General features: G+C 35.7%; 1 protein-coding gene across 1 annotated transcript in view; it reads left to right on the forward strand.

The window, feature by feature from the left end:
• The window catches only part of LOC134825301 (uncharacterized), a 68,362-nt gene extending 58,006 nt beyond the window's left edge, over positions 1-10,356 (forward strand). The window contains exons 42-50 of the mRNA XM_063837463.1: positions 4,813-4,893; positions 6,671-6,790; positions 6,948-7,043; positions 7,311-7,420; positions 7,899-8,021; positions 8,185-8,281; positions 8,699-9,023; positions 9,167-9,291; positions 9,664-10,356. Of these exons, the coding sequence (XP_063693533.1) occupies positions 4,813-4,893; positions 6,671-6,790; positions 6,948-7,043; positions 7,311-7,420; positions 7,899-8,021; positions 8,185-8,281; positions 8,699-9,023; positions 9,167-9,291; positions 9,664-9,930 (1,344 nt within the window). The 3' untranslated portion in view covers positions 9,931-10,356. The remainder of the gene's footprint in view (positions 1-4,812; positions 4,894-6,670; positions 6,791-6,947; positions 7,044-7,310; positions 7,421-7,898; positions 8,022-8,184; positions 8,282-8,698; positions 9,024-9,166; positions 9,292-9,663) is intronic.
• Positions 10,357-13,893: the final 3,537 nt, after the last annotated feature.

Here is a 13,893-nt window from a genome sequence, read left to right on the forward strand (position 1 = left end):
AATTTGAGTCAGAACCCTATTTAGGGGGGCAGTGCACGGCGAATGTAAATTGTAAATGCACGGTTAATTAATAGAGGTAGAATTGACATAGGCTTAAGGTTACACACGAAAGTCGAAACCAATGCTTGGGGAAAAGAAATAGTTCCAGTTAATAAAAACACTGTAAATAGAGACACAGTAAATAGAGACGCTGTCAATATCGACACGGTAAATAGAGACACAGTCAACAGAGGTTCGACTGTAACCTACGTTTCCACTAGATTACCAGACACATTTCTCCATTTATCTTCATCTGCAACAAGTAAAACGGGAATAACATATACCCTACTAGTAAACGGTGCTAAAAATAGCCAGTCAACCTCTTTAAAAGCCCTCTCAAGCCATCTAAAGCCATCTAAAAGCCATCTAACAAGTCACCCACATCAGAGTTCTGACTTTCTTCAGAACTCTAGGTGCGATATGGTTGGGACAGCTGGTGACAGTCCTGTGACAGGTTACACACGAAGTAGGCACGCCCCGGGGTTGTTGTAGAAACACATAGTTATCTCTAAATATTGGAAAATGTGACGTATTATTATTATACCCGAGTAGTACTTTTTATTTTGAAACTTTTACAAGAACCTCGCATATTTATTATTTATGTTGTATTTTTAGAGGATATTTTGGCGTAACATTACGATGAATTGGTCGAGTTGTCTGATCTTCACGCTGAGAGGGTGTACCAGCGTTCACTTGTCAAGATAAAATATGTATCACGCACGCCAGATAGCTCACATTCTCAAAATAACGACGTCTCGGTGCGAGTCACTTTTTGAGCCAATTTCATATAATACGTACACAATTATCGTAGTCAGTACACAAAAACAGGATCCTCACCTTCCAGTGCCGTATTTGCTGTTAGATTTGCCTTTGTTCAGTATTTAAGATAGCATCTTGTTATGGAATGCTTCATAAGCTCATTAGCCAATCAAAGGATTTCATCTTTAAAACTTAAATCATGCGCTTATTACAAACTGCTTAGTGTAAGTTAATTTGTCGACAAAATCTAAAAAAGACCATTCCGATTTTAATATATTATTATTAATAGGGCGGGTAAATATTCCGAATTCTTGAACGATGCTGGTTTTATGGTACTCCTGCTCACATAAAGGGTGTTTTCCCTTTTACCCCAGTCGAACTTTCCAAATTAAACGCATTATAACTTTAGAAATCACATTATTGATGCTCATCTGGCGCCGTCGGGAAATTTCCGAGGTTCTATTTTTAATAGTGCTAGTATCCATTTAATGAACTTAATGTTATTATAAATATATTTATTATTTCCAACTGTCTCTGAAAGCCTGTGGACTCTGAAATATATGCTATATACTATAGGCGATTCTTATCGAGGTATGGGAACTTTCTTCTTGATAAAATTACGAGCGGTGACTTGTATTTTAAGTTTATTAGAGACGCTAACTTACTCTTAACATCCTCAGTAATTTCTGATAAGTCCCCGTTTACTGTTATTCTTTAGTCTTACAGCAACTTTAGTCTTTGTTGTTTAGTCTTTTGTTCAAGAAGTTTTTCTACGTCATTTTAATAATCAAGTAAATACGGAGATTTAGTCGAAGAGAACAATTTGTGTGTTTTTGTTGATGATTTTGTAGAACTTGATGACCGATTCCCCATGATCCAACTCAGTTCGTAGTGTAAATACGGGCGGTGCATGATAAAAACAACTCACCACAATTAAAACTTTAATTCAGGATATTACGATTGATATTTGATACTACGCTTGCTTCCGAAACTACTAATTTGGTAATTGCAAACGTAAACAGATCTTTCATGAAAAAAGAACCCTGTCGTCATTACATAACCATGACATACCAAGTAATTTAAAGTAATTATCATTTCATTAAATCGGCTGAACTCTGTTGTTATTCACCTACTACCTGCGTAGTTATAATTATATTTGATAAAGGAGCACAAATAATTATGGATAATCACACCTAAACCTCCACCCCTTCTTCCATGATGACATCTGTACTTACTAAAACTTACAGTTGAAAGCTGTGACACAATCTCTCGGAGAGACCGTTAGACGAGTTCAGTAATTCGTTTTCTGTTCAGCAGCCGTCGAGGCGGGCTTTAATGGATTGGCAGGTCGCTCTGTGTGATGACCAGGTCGCTGTCGCACGTGACTTTAGGCTCGGTCATGCTGTTAATCACGTGATAACAGGTGAAGAGGTTTTTAAGGTTCTGTGGTTTAAGGTAAGGATTATCAGAATGGTTAGTGTTAGGTCTTCAGTTAGGTTTCAAAACCCTAGATATTCTTTATTCTCACCACGTAAGGATCCGTCACGTTATAAGTCACGTGCTATGACACATGGGCAGGTGCTGGGTCACGTGGGCGCCCACGTGGTTGTTTGATCCTGTCTGCGGATCAGTTGACTCCTGGTACAGGTCATAGTCCACCGTCAGCCCATAATCCAGATTATTGGCTACAGTTACTGGCACTTTTATCACTCTTCATACCTGATAGAAATATTATGTGACCCTGATTCAGCCATGATGCAACCTTCACAGCTCCCCTATATACTCCTATAGAATGCTGACCCCTGATTGGCTGTTTAACCTCAGGAGGGTTGAGTTCTGCTCCCTTATTGGCAGATTAGTGAAAGGTGGAGAGGACCTCCAGTAGATACTGGCCCTACCCGCCATTGTTCGAACGTGTGTGGGAGTGCGTCAAAGTGCTCCTTTATCAAATATTCCCTTATCTCCCAATTCCAATCCCGGAATTTGAGCGCCTTTTTTGCCCTTCGATTGCCCTCTTGATAAGTCACACCAGTCATTTCAGCTTTTCGATCATTTCAGTTTTTTAGTTTCCTTGACGTTGTGTTCACGTTGAATAATGAGCTGAAGATTTCTTTAACAATCGCAGTTTATCGTATCACTTTAAAGACACAGCGACGCCGACCTAACGAATCGTTCTGAAGCAAGATTTGTAAGATTTCCTTCAGTGTTACGTTCGCCTCTGCGGGCAGCTTTGAGGAACATATTTTGTGTTTTTCGATCTCCTGATTCTGTATTTAGTTTGTTTGTTGACATATTTTGGGAGTTTCTCCTGAATGTTGTGGTCTTTCTTGTGAATTGTGGTTGTGGTTACCTTAGCTTATGAACGACGGATATAAGTTTAAGTTTTAGATTTTCAGATCTCATGCATCGTGGTGTTTAATAGCTTGGTCTCGTATGTGCGTTTTACTTTCAATGGTATGCTTCATCATGGAGTTGTGTATTGTAGCTTGTTCCTTTTTGTTGGTTGTTATTTTGCTTTGCAATTTATCTGAAATGGCCAACTAACAGATAGTCCCCTTATTTGCTGCCAATCCCCTTCCTTTAGTCATTATTCCAGTGATTTTGTACTTTTGTAAAACTGCAATTTGAACAGTTTGTCTCTTTCATTAAATCCAAGTTTTGGATGCGAGTCTTGAAACACCCTGTATATTCTCTTCCTACCTTGTTCAACCTTCACAATTTCTCTGATCCCGGACCACGCTGGATTTCCTCCTGGAGTACTACATTTGTATATTCTCGCCAACTTTCTAGTTTTTTAAACCTTGTTGTTGTTTCCATTTTTGTTGTTCTTTGTCGCACGCATTTTCCCTTTCTCCAGACTAATTAATTAATTAAATAATTAACTCTCAGAACAATGGTGCACGTTAAAAACTACCCATGTTCCTGTTGCGAGGATTGTGTGTTTATCCCCTACGTTAGCTACGAGGCTGGTAAGGGCAGTCTCAGAGCTGCTAAGAGGAGGTTCATCTGTACTGATAATATTGTAAGTGGTCTATTGTGACGTCATTAATTAATTAATTAATTGATAAGTTCAACACTGCTATGTAATGAATAATTTGAGAAGGTTCTCGTTTAAGATGATTAAATTGAAGAATTGGTATCGTGATGTTGTTAGGTATTGCTTATAAAATTTTAAGTATAGTGTATACTGAGTGAAAATTAATTTTAATAAGCCAACAATTTATAGGCGGGGTTGAAACAGTATCTGATATTTTTGATAATAGAATTGCATTTGTGTCCGTACAGATTAGGTTATATACTGGTAATATCAACTAACTTCGAACAATCATTCAATTTTAATCCTATTAATAACCCCCCACATCATGTTAAGGACCCCACTAAGTCTGTATAAATCTATTATAACTAGAATTGAAGTAGTAGTTTGTTAATTGTAATATTATTAGAAATTCAAGTCATTAATAACCATGTTCCAAGCAAGATAGGTTTGGATACTAGAAAAATTTGAAAATTATCGAGGGATCGCGAATATTAAAATTAAATCACCGCAATTTCAACTTCCTGGCGATATTACTATTATATGGTAATATTCTCATTACATCGTTTTATAACTTTCCTGTTTAATTTTTCATTTCCTCAAACAATGAATCAGGAACTAGTTTTCACATCATCACTATCAGGAACTGAAATGAAAATCCGTCGTCAGGAAATTAAATTCTGCAAGATTTGCTCCGCGGTGTCAGCAATGAGCATACAGTTTCTAGCAACTTATAACGCTTAATTAACACCTCTGTCACTAATTCAATTCAATAGTCAACAATAATTATTTCCTGCAATTTTCTGCAATTATCTACCGGATATCTAGCAATCTTCCGGGAGATTTTCGACAGATATAGGAAAAAAATGTCGGGAGATGAACAATTTTCCGGGTAATGATAAAGTCGATAATATCCTTTTAACAATTAATTAGTTTATTAACACTCAATTAATTACTTAATTAACAGTTCATTGTTTCAGTTACGAATCTCCCAAGAGGTTGACGAACAGGATGTTAGACATCAAGATAAAGGATCACCAAGAAGGATTACGATAATGCAGGTAAGCATCACCGAATTAAGCAAATAATTGTATTTTATAAGTCTTTGTAGTGAACTGATTTCTTTTTGATATCTTCGGCACCGTAATATAAAACCAAATAAACACATTATTGTGGCTGCTCTATTTTTATGAAATGTGAAATGTGAACCGGTTTATTCAGGGGGTGAATAAAATGCAGATAATAATTAAATATTACCAAGTTGTAGCAGCTTATTAACAATCTGATTAAGTTGTGCGTTGTTATTGATTCTCATTTGATGATCCCTTCGAGAAAATGTCTTGTTTTTTTTCTTCTGAATAGTCTCAGTAATGACAATGTTCTAATGAAGGTAAAAATATCACGTACCGACATTTCTTCGTCATACTCACATTCCCAAATAATTTGTTATATTTTAGTGTTGAAAGTATTAATGAAAGTATTAAATACTTTCATCACTACTATTAACAAATAATTTGATAATATGAGTATGACGTAGAAATCTCCTATCTATCTACCTTTATTAGAACATTGTCATCACTGAGTCTACTCAGAAAAAAAACAGAAATTTTCTTGAAAGCTTATTAACAGTTTCATATTTATAGCGGCTCTAATTTCAAAGTAAACCCGACCTGCATTACAAATATATTTCTAATATTCTGATCAGTAAAATGCTGGCCCAATAAATTTCGCTAACAAAACCGGTGGCCTCTGTAATATAAGGTAGCATTAGAAAATCAACACTCCAAACTAAATAAATCATGCTCATTTCATAATATTGACTATACGAGCATTATGAAATGAATCTTTTCGTTTTTGTGGCCGTTATTACTATCTACAGATAAGCTCTTATTTGTAGATAAGGATATCTTATCTTATTGATAAGGTTGTTTTCCATCTAACTACATATTATATCACTTTCCTCTCACTTGCCTACTGATCAACTGTTAACCAATCATGTCTGTCACCAATTAGTTCTTTTGAAATTTGGTCGGCATTTTAGCTTGTCCCCTCACCAAAAATTATCTGTTGTATCTAGATAACAACTCAATCGTTATCAGTTGATAAGGATTTTTCACGTAAACACAACACTTACCTGCTAACCGGTTATCGATTAACCTTCCCTGTGTTGAGCATTAACGCAAATTAGCGTGACAAAATGTTGTTACTCCGTTACAATTTCAAGTTTGACACAATTTCAAGTTTGACATTTGACAGTTTACACTATTATATATAATACACCTGTATTATAACAGCAGAGGTTTATGAGTATTTTATTAACCGTAATAATATGTGCAATTTAAGACTACGCGGGTGGTAAATCACCACTCCAGATTTGTTTGAGTTCATATTACTCAATATGGGCTTTCATAACTCAACATGGTTCTCCGTCAGTCTATTTATAGCACACAGCTTTCCCAATCTGTCAAGCTATCCATGATATCGGTTAATATGGTGGTATGATTCTCTACAGTTCGGGGTCAGGAGTCATAATATGAAACTTTTTACTGTTTATAGCTCTGTCTTTAATTTTCTATATTATATACAGCGTAAACTGTCGAATGTCAAACTTTAAATAGGACTGAGTCGTGCTGGTATTTTAGGAATGCTGTGCGCGTTTTTAAGACTCTGTTTGGGGGGGTCAGTTCGCATTATTGTTAGTTCATCCGTTTATTTTGAGTTAAGCTATTGAGTTGTTGTTAACAAACTTTTTGTTGATTGTGTATCAAGTTGTTGTTAACAATTTTTTGTTGATTAAGTTATTGAGTTATTACTTTTTATTGACTAATTTTGTTTCAGCGTATGAGTACGATGTCAGGAAAACAGAGACTAAATCCAGAGTGGGTAAGACAGAAGGTTATAGAGGAGATAATTAATTACGAGGAGGGATATGTTAAGAACCTTAAAGACGTTATTGAGGTAATTTTATAATTAGTTAATTAGTTTTATTAGACATTTCTACGGCTGCTTGGTTGAGATCATATAGAATATTTGTTTTTGGAACCTTAATCTTATATAATTACATGTACGATTGGATTGCAATTGCTGGATATTTTATTTACATTAACTTTAACAGGGTCCCTTAAAAGAAGCTAGACTCAGAAAAGATCTTTTCAACGATAACCAGATAGAACGACTTTTCAATAATATCGAAGAACTTTTCGAATTTCAGGTAAAATTAATTTTCTGTGGATTAGATAATTTAAATTATTCATAATCCATTATATTGTATCATATTTCAAATATTATTTGGAATCCATTTTGATGTCCTATTGATAATCCCTCCACTCTCCAGCTTGTGCCTAGAACTAACAACTCTTACAAAAAAACTCAGTCCATAACAACCAGTCTATATTCTCTATAACCAACAACATATAACAACTAACTAATTAGTTAATTAATTTTGTAAATATATTTAATATAAACCCCATCTTATCAGGTTCAGTTTCTGGAGTCACTAAAGAACCGATTAAAGACAATCGTACACAAATCAGAAATAGGGGATACGTTTACAGAGTACCAGGACAAATTCGTGGATATTTATAGCAGGTTAGTGATTAATAAGTTTGTTAATTGATAAGTTTGTTAATTGATAAGTTTGTTATTTGATAAGTTTGTTAATTAATAAGTTTGTTAATTATTCAATAATTTTGTTTGTTATCTGCTATTATTATCATCCGATATTCTGGGTCACGTCATTTTAATTTAAATGACGCTACTCGCCGACTTAGCCGACTCAGTAAAACTTTTAATTCAGAGCTTTTCTCCACCTTGTAAGACTAGACTTTTTGAGTACTGCTGGAACTTTAAAATTCGCTGATTATGTTATGCAAGCTCCGCCCTAATTCCGTTTTAACCGAAATTACGTAACCACATAACACTGCAACACGATGACACGATGACAACACTAACAGATATGTTGTAATTTATTAAATTACTAAATTAGCACTGCATACCAGACAAAATACTTTATCAGAGACAATTCCTTATCCAACACGTGACACTAACATTACGTATTATTATTCAGGTACTGCAATAATCACAGTAGCGCACTCGCTGAGTACACGATACTAAATCAACACATGATTTACACCATCTTCTTCGAATCATGTAGACTACTTAAAGACATGGAGAGCATCCCGTTAGATGGGTAGGTTATTAAATAAATATATTTATAGTTTCCTTTATTTTAGTTATTTAGTTAATCATTGGGTTAGAACTTTTGCCGAGCTCTATTTTTTCCCTTTCTTATCCTGTCAAATGTGTAAATTTAATTTCTTAATGTTTGATTAATTACGGTTAATACTCTGCAGGTATTTATTAAAACCGGTTCAAAGGATTTGTCAATATCAGCTACAACTTAAAGAACTACTGAAATACACTACCTCAACACACCCCGATCACGCCAAGGTAACATTTCTTACACATTTCTTACACATTTCTTACACATTTTGTACACATTTCTTACACATTTCTTACACATTTCTCACACATTTCTTACACATTTCTTACACATTTTTTACACATTTCTTACACATTTCTTACACATTTCTTACACATTTCTTACAGATTTCTTACACATTTTTTACACATTTCTTACACATTTCTTACACATTTCTTAAGTACGTACTACTCACATATAAATCAGAATGATCTGTCTCATGAAATGTTCAAACCAATCAGCTCGCAGTTCCGAACGGGAATATACGAGGGTTGCTTGTTCAACAGTTGTTCAACAGTTGCTTGAGCCTTGAACTTGCATCATAAAAGTTAGTAGGCTTTAAAGTTCAATATTTAGTTCTTAATTAATAAAAGTTTGTCTCTCAGGTAAAAGATGCAGAGTGTATCATGAGCAAAGTTGCTTCAACCGTAAATGAAAGGAAGAGAAGAACAGAGAATATCAACAAATTAGCACAGTGGCAGTCAACTATAGAGGACTGGAGAGGGGAGGATATCTTAGTCAAGTCCAGCATCATGATCCACAGTGGAAGTCTTTACAAGATTAGCGCAGGCAACAAACAGCTGCGGAGATTTTTCCTGTTTGATAAGCAGCTGGTGTATTGTAGGAAGGTGCTAGGAAGTGGAAAATTGCAGTACAAAGGAAGGATAAACTTGGATCAGTGCCAAACTGTTAATCTGGACGATAATTCAGGTATTTTATTTTTTAATCCATTTTTCATGTGATATTTTCTTCCTCAATTCAATAATTCTATTAATTATTCAATTAATTATTTTATTACTTTTTAAATTAATTACTTAATTTATCATTAAATTAATTATTTGATAACTCTACAGAACCGGGTGTTGTGAACGGCTGGAAGATGGAAAACAGAGTTAAAAACAAATGGATTGTTTTGTTTTGCAAGAAAAGTTCAGATAAAACGGCCTGGTTAGACGCACTGAAAGAGGAACGTCGACAGGTTCGTTAATTAAGTTATTAAATAATTAGGTTCGTTAATTAAGTTAATCAATTAAATAATTAATATTATTCGTTAATTAAGTTATTAAATAATCAGGTTTTTATAATATATCGTTTTATATAATTAGTTTTATAATAATTCGTTTTATATAATTAGTTTAATGTGTTCTGCAGACTTTACTACCCGAGGAAGTGCAGCAAAACACATGCGACTGCGATTTACCAATTTGTGATTCCTTACAGCTAAACTTTAACTAAGTTGACACCCCACATTTTAGCTGACACCCCACATTTTAGCTGCTTAAACAATCTTTGATATCTTATAATCGTTTATTATTTGATGAAAGCTTAAAATCTAACATTTTCTTTGCAGGTGGAGCTTGATGAGGAAAATAATTTCGTGATACCTGAAGCACAGAAACAAGCCGCGTACGTCCAGGTCACCAGATCTAACTCAACTCGAAGCAAAAAGCTTAACTCTTTTTCGCATAAATATAAGTCAACTTCAGATTTAAGAAACAGTTTATTAGTGGACCCAATCCCTAGGGACAGTAAAAGTAAATCAAATAAAAAGTTAAAAGGGTTTTCTAATAAGATGTTTTTAAAAAAGCAGAAGAAGTTGTTACACTTACATGACTAGGATGTTTGCTTTTTCGTTTGTTTATTTTGTAATTCACACAGTTTTAGTATTTTTGGGATGGATTTATTTGATTTTTATTTTAGATGAATTTCGTTATTATAGCTGATTTTATGTATGTGGCAATGTCAGTGTTTGTACTAATTATCCGCATCTATTTTCAAATAGCCCAGAATTTTAAGACGGACGTTAATATTCAAATGAAAATAACATCAGGATTTATTTGTAAAAGCGTTAGTTTATCATCATAGTTGCTATGAAAGTTTTTTGTCGTAAAACTGTTTTACGTTTATTTGTCACAGACCACTTTAATTAGGAGCTGCTCAAGAGGTATGATGATATAATAACGTTATATTGATTAGATGCCTTTTAAATGATGTTTCTAATAATACTGATAGTGCTACTAATCATTTGCCTTTTATACTATCAACTCATGTGTTTTTACTTAGTTTTTATATTGTATGTTGGTTAACTTTGTATCACGTCGCGATCTTTATTTACCACCGTGGGGAAAGCCACGATATAATATTGGATATGGCCGTGCACTCGTGCGCGGCGGGCCCACAACGTGGAGCAAGGTTAACTTGCACTTCCTTTTGAGTGCAGATTGTACTTGTAGCTGACATTCATTATCAATTATAACCCAGCTTATAATATTATTGATCTCTGGCTCGCTTAACAGTTGGCACTCTTACATGTGCTATGTGAGAAAGTAGCGAGCGCGAGCGTGCTAAATCACTCTACAGTCGATCTTCGAGATTATTCCAAAAGGAACCCCGACAGTTGAAAGTTGAAACCAACTTCATTCGATGTATTTTCGGACGCTGATAATTCCGAATCACCCTCCATGACATAGGGTTAAAATGCTCCCCTGACGAGATATTTGATATTTGCGAAAAACTGTCTCGATCACGTGATATGACCTTACTGGGCCGCCCTCAGCCTGTCATTCCGCCTAATCTCTTATCTCTATCTTTATGTTTATGAACATGATAGGCGATAGCCTGATCAGGTCCCCAGGTAAGATATGACCGTATAAGGAAGTTAGTCTAATTTCTCGTTGTGGTTACAGGTTAGGATTTCAGACTTTCAGCATATGCTTTTGTTAAAGATTCATGAGTTAGGGTTATAATCAATTGCTATATTAGCTGAGGGTTCAGATTTAAATTTCCAATAGTCATTCAGGGCCAGGCTTGTTATGTAGCGCGATGCGTTATATACTGTGCCGCGCCGAGCTGCGACATGCGATGAATTGACATCGTCAATTAAGGCCAGGCTAGAGAACGGGTTGAAAAAGTCACGTGACAGTCGAGTGTAGAGTGATTAATCATCGTCCAGAAAGTAGGATCAAAGGTGAAATTTCAAAAACTGAAAATAAAAATGACTAGCTACCAATGATGAAACAAAATGTCAAAGGGCCCATGAAAACAAAACCAAAAAAGTGCCATGACCGGCATAAGGCATTCTGTGGAGCTAACCCTCTTTCTCCGGCCCTATACTCTATATGCTATAGCGGCCCCTCAATATCGATCCTTTATAGCTAGTCTAATTTTATTATCTTACTATTATCTTACTGTCATGAAAATGTAATTTTATCTGTCAAAACTGAGAACAAGAAAAATATAGAAAGTACGCCCGCGCCCGTCGCAGTACGCGTAGACTCATGCAATGGCTATGTAAATGTTATCCGTGAGAGAAGCGAATAGTTGAATAGCAAGTTGTCAATTAAATTGTCATACGTTGTAGACCTGCCGCGCACGAGTGTGGAGTGGCGCGCGGCAGTATTGATTTTTCGCCACAATACTAGTACTACTGCTAGCTTAGTGAAACAAGAATGGGTTCATGATATGATACAAATAGCAAGCTGAGTAATTGATAAAATTCATTCAACAAGCCTCCTTGGTGCTGCCCCGCTGAGAGCTGCGCGTAGAAATAAGATTATTGAGCGATAATTGCGCTGGTGCTACATTTTATACCATTGGATAGCAAAAATGCTCAATCGAATGTCGCCCTTTTCAAAAAACTCAGCACAGGTTCTCATAAAAAGTTATGAACATTTATATGGTCTAAATAAATTCTTACGCCGCGCGCCGAACAAAATGAATTCATAATAGAATAACTAGCGCGTCGCTACACGTATCTATGGATACGCGTCGCTTCACGTATCTATGGACACGATGACTATATATAGGCATGAGCGGACGGCTCATTTTTCATATCATTACAGTCGCGCGTGTGCTAAATACAGCAGTCCTGCGAGTTATGTTGTTAAAATCTCGCCTCGTCAAATTGAAACTTGCTTTAGGAGCTAAACATGGCCCAACCATGAACCAGCGAATGCAATGTGCCACGATGCAAATGTTGTGAACTTAAAGCTTCCCTTGGAAAGTGGAAACTTCTACTGCTTATAGAGTTACAACATCATTTATTTGTTATTTCCCAATGTAGTGTCTGTGGAAAGGCTTACGTCGGTCGCACTACTCGCTCTTTACGGGTTATATTATACGGGCCGGTTATATTATATATTAGGACTGGAGAACATAGGGTCAAATATTATAAACTTTTAAATGGCGATAAATAAGTGATGAATATAGTTTTTGCTTACATTTATTGGATCGTGGTTATACTTATAGACAAAGGGAACATTTCTGTGTCGATCACTGATAATTCTAGTCCCAAAACTTTGGAAGTCCGTGAACATGAATATATTTAACTTCTCTAGACTTTAATTTTAAAACCTTTGGGAATTAACATTATAAATCCTTTCGGCCTTCCCTTACTTATATATGTTATACTCTAACATCTCATTTTAACTTTTAATGAACGTTTTAAGAGTGTTCAGATTTTTAAGGGAATTTTGGGTTGTATTAACTTTTTACTATACAATTAATAGGGCTTGTGTCAATGAAGATGACGCCAGCCTGTAAAATGATAGTTTGATCTTAGTATTCACAACAATTCATGTAGCTTGATTGTAAGGGAAAAATTCCTCTGAACTTACATTCTAACTAACAGTTTTCGTGCCCACCTAAATTTTCAACAAAATAAAAGTCACAATTCTGATGGACAAGCAGCAAGTTCGTTAAATTTCGTAATAGTACAGTAATAATAATTTCGTAATAGTACAGTAGAAATGTACACTGAAACATGTAAACAAATTACAATATAGCATGTCATAAAATAAAGTATCTCAGATTATACTTCGGGGTCGTTCACATATTACGTAATCGGCAGAGGGTTCCCAAATGATTACGGGGGGGGGGGGGGGGGGGGGGGGAGTTAGCTGATAATTACGTAATTAATAGCACTCACTTCGAACGAGTAGAGACATAAGTTCGCCAGATTAATCCCAAAACTTGGAAAAATGAGCACAAGAACAGCGGCATAATTCTTCCTTACTGGACATTGTAAACAGAACTACCATTTTACGTAATCGGCCGAGGGGGGTTTCCAAATGCTTATGGTTGATTACGGGGTGGGGTGGGGAGGGGGGGCGAGGGGTTCGGTCGTTGATTACGTAATCAAAGTTTTTGTTTTTACCCTCTAGAATAATAACAATTTGATATTTTAAATTCCACTCAATTTCACTCTGATGGTGATAAAATTTAGAAATTGATCGAATATCCGGCTATAATAGTGAGTAGTTTAGAAGGTGCTTGGCCGGATACCATAACAATGATTTCAGCTCATCATGATAGCATGATCAGGGTAGCATGAACCGTAGAGAAAATTTTTTTTTAGGAAAAATCTCAAGGGGGGGGGGGGGGGGCCGGGCCATGATTACGTAATATTGCTGTCAGAAGGGGGGGGGAGGTTGGGTCTTGATTACGGTTGATTACGGAAGGGGGGAGGGGGGTAAAAATTGCTAAAATATTGATTACGTAATATGTTAACGACCCCTAAGTTCAAACCGACAATGGTCCCCAAAAGTTGTCCACACTGTCTCATGGAAGGAGACAATGGATG

This window comes from Bolinopsis microptera, chromosome 13, assembly GCF_026151205.1.
Source record: "Bolinopsis microptera isolate Bmic1 chromosome 13, MBARI_Bmic_1.0, whole genome shotgun sequence".
In the NCBI taxonomy this organism is placed as follows: Eukaryota; Metazoa; Ctenophora; class Tentaculata; order Lobata; family Bolinopsidae; genus Bolinopsis; species Bolinopsis microptera.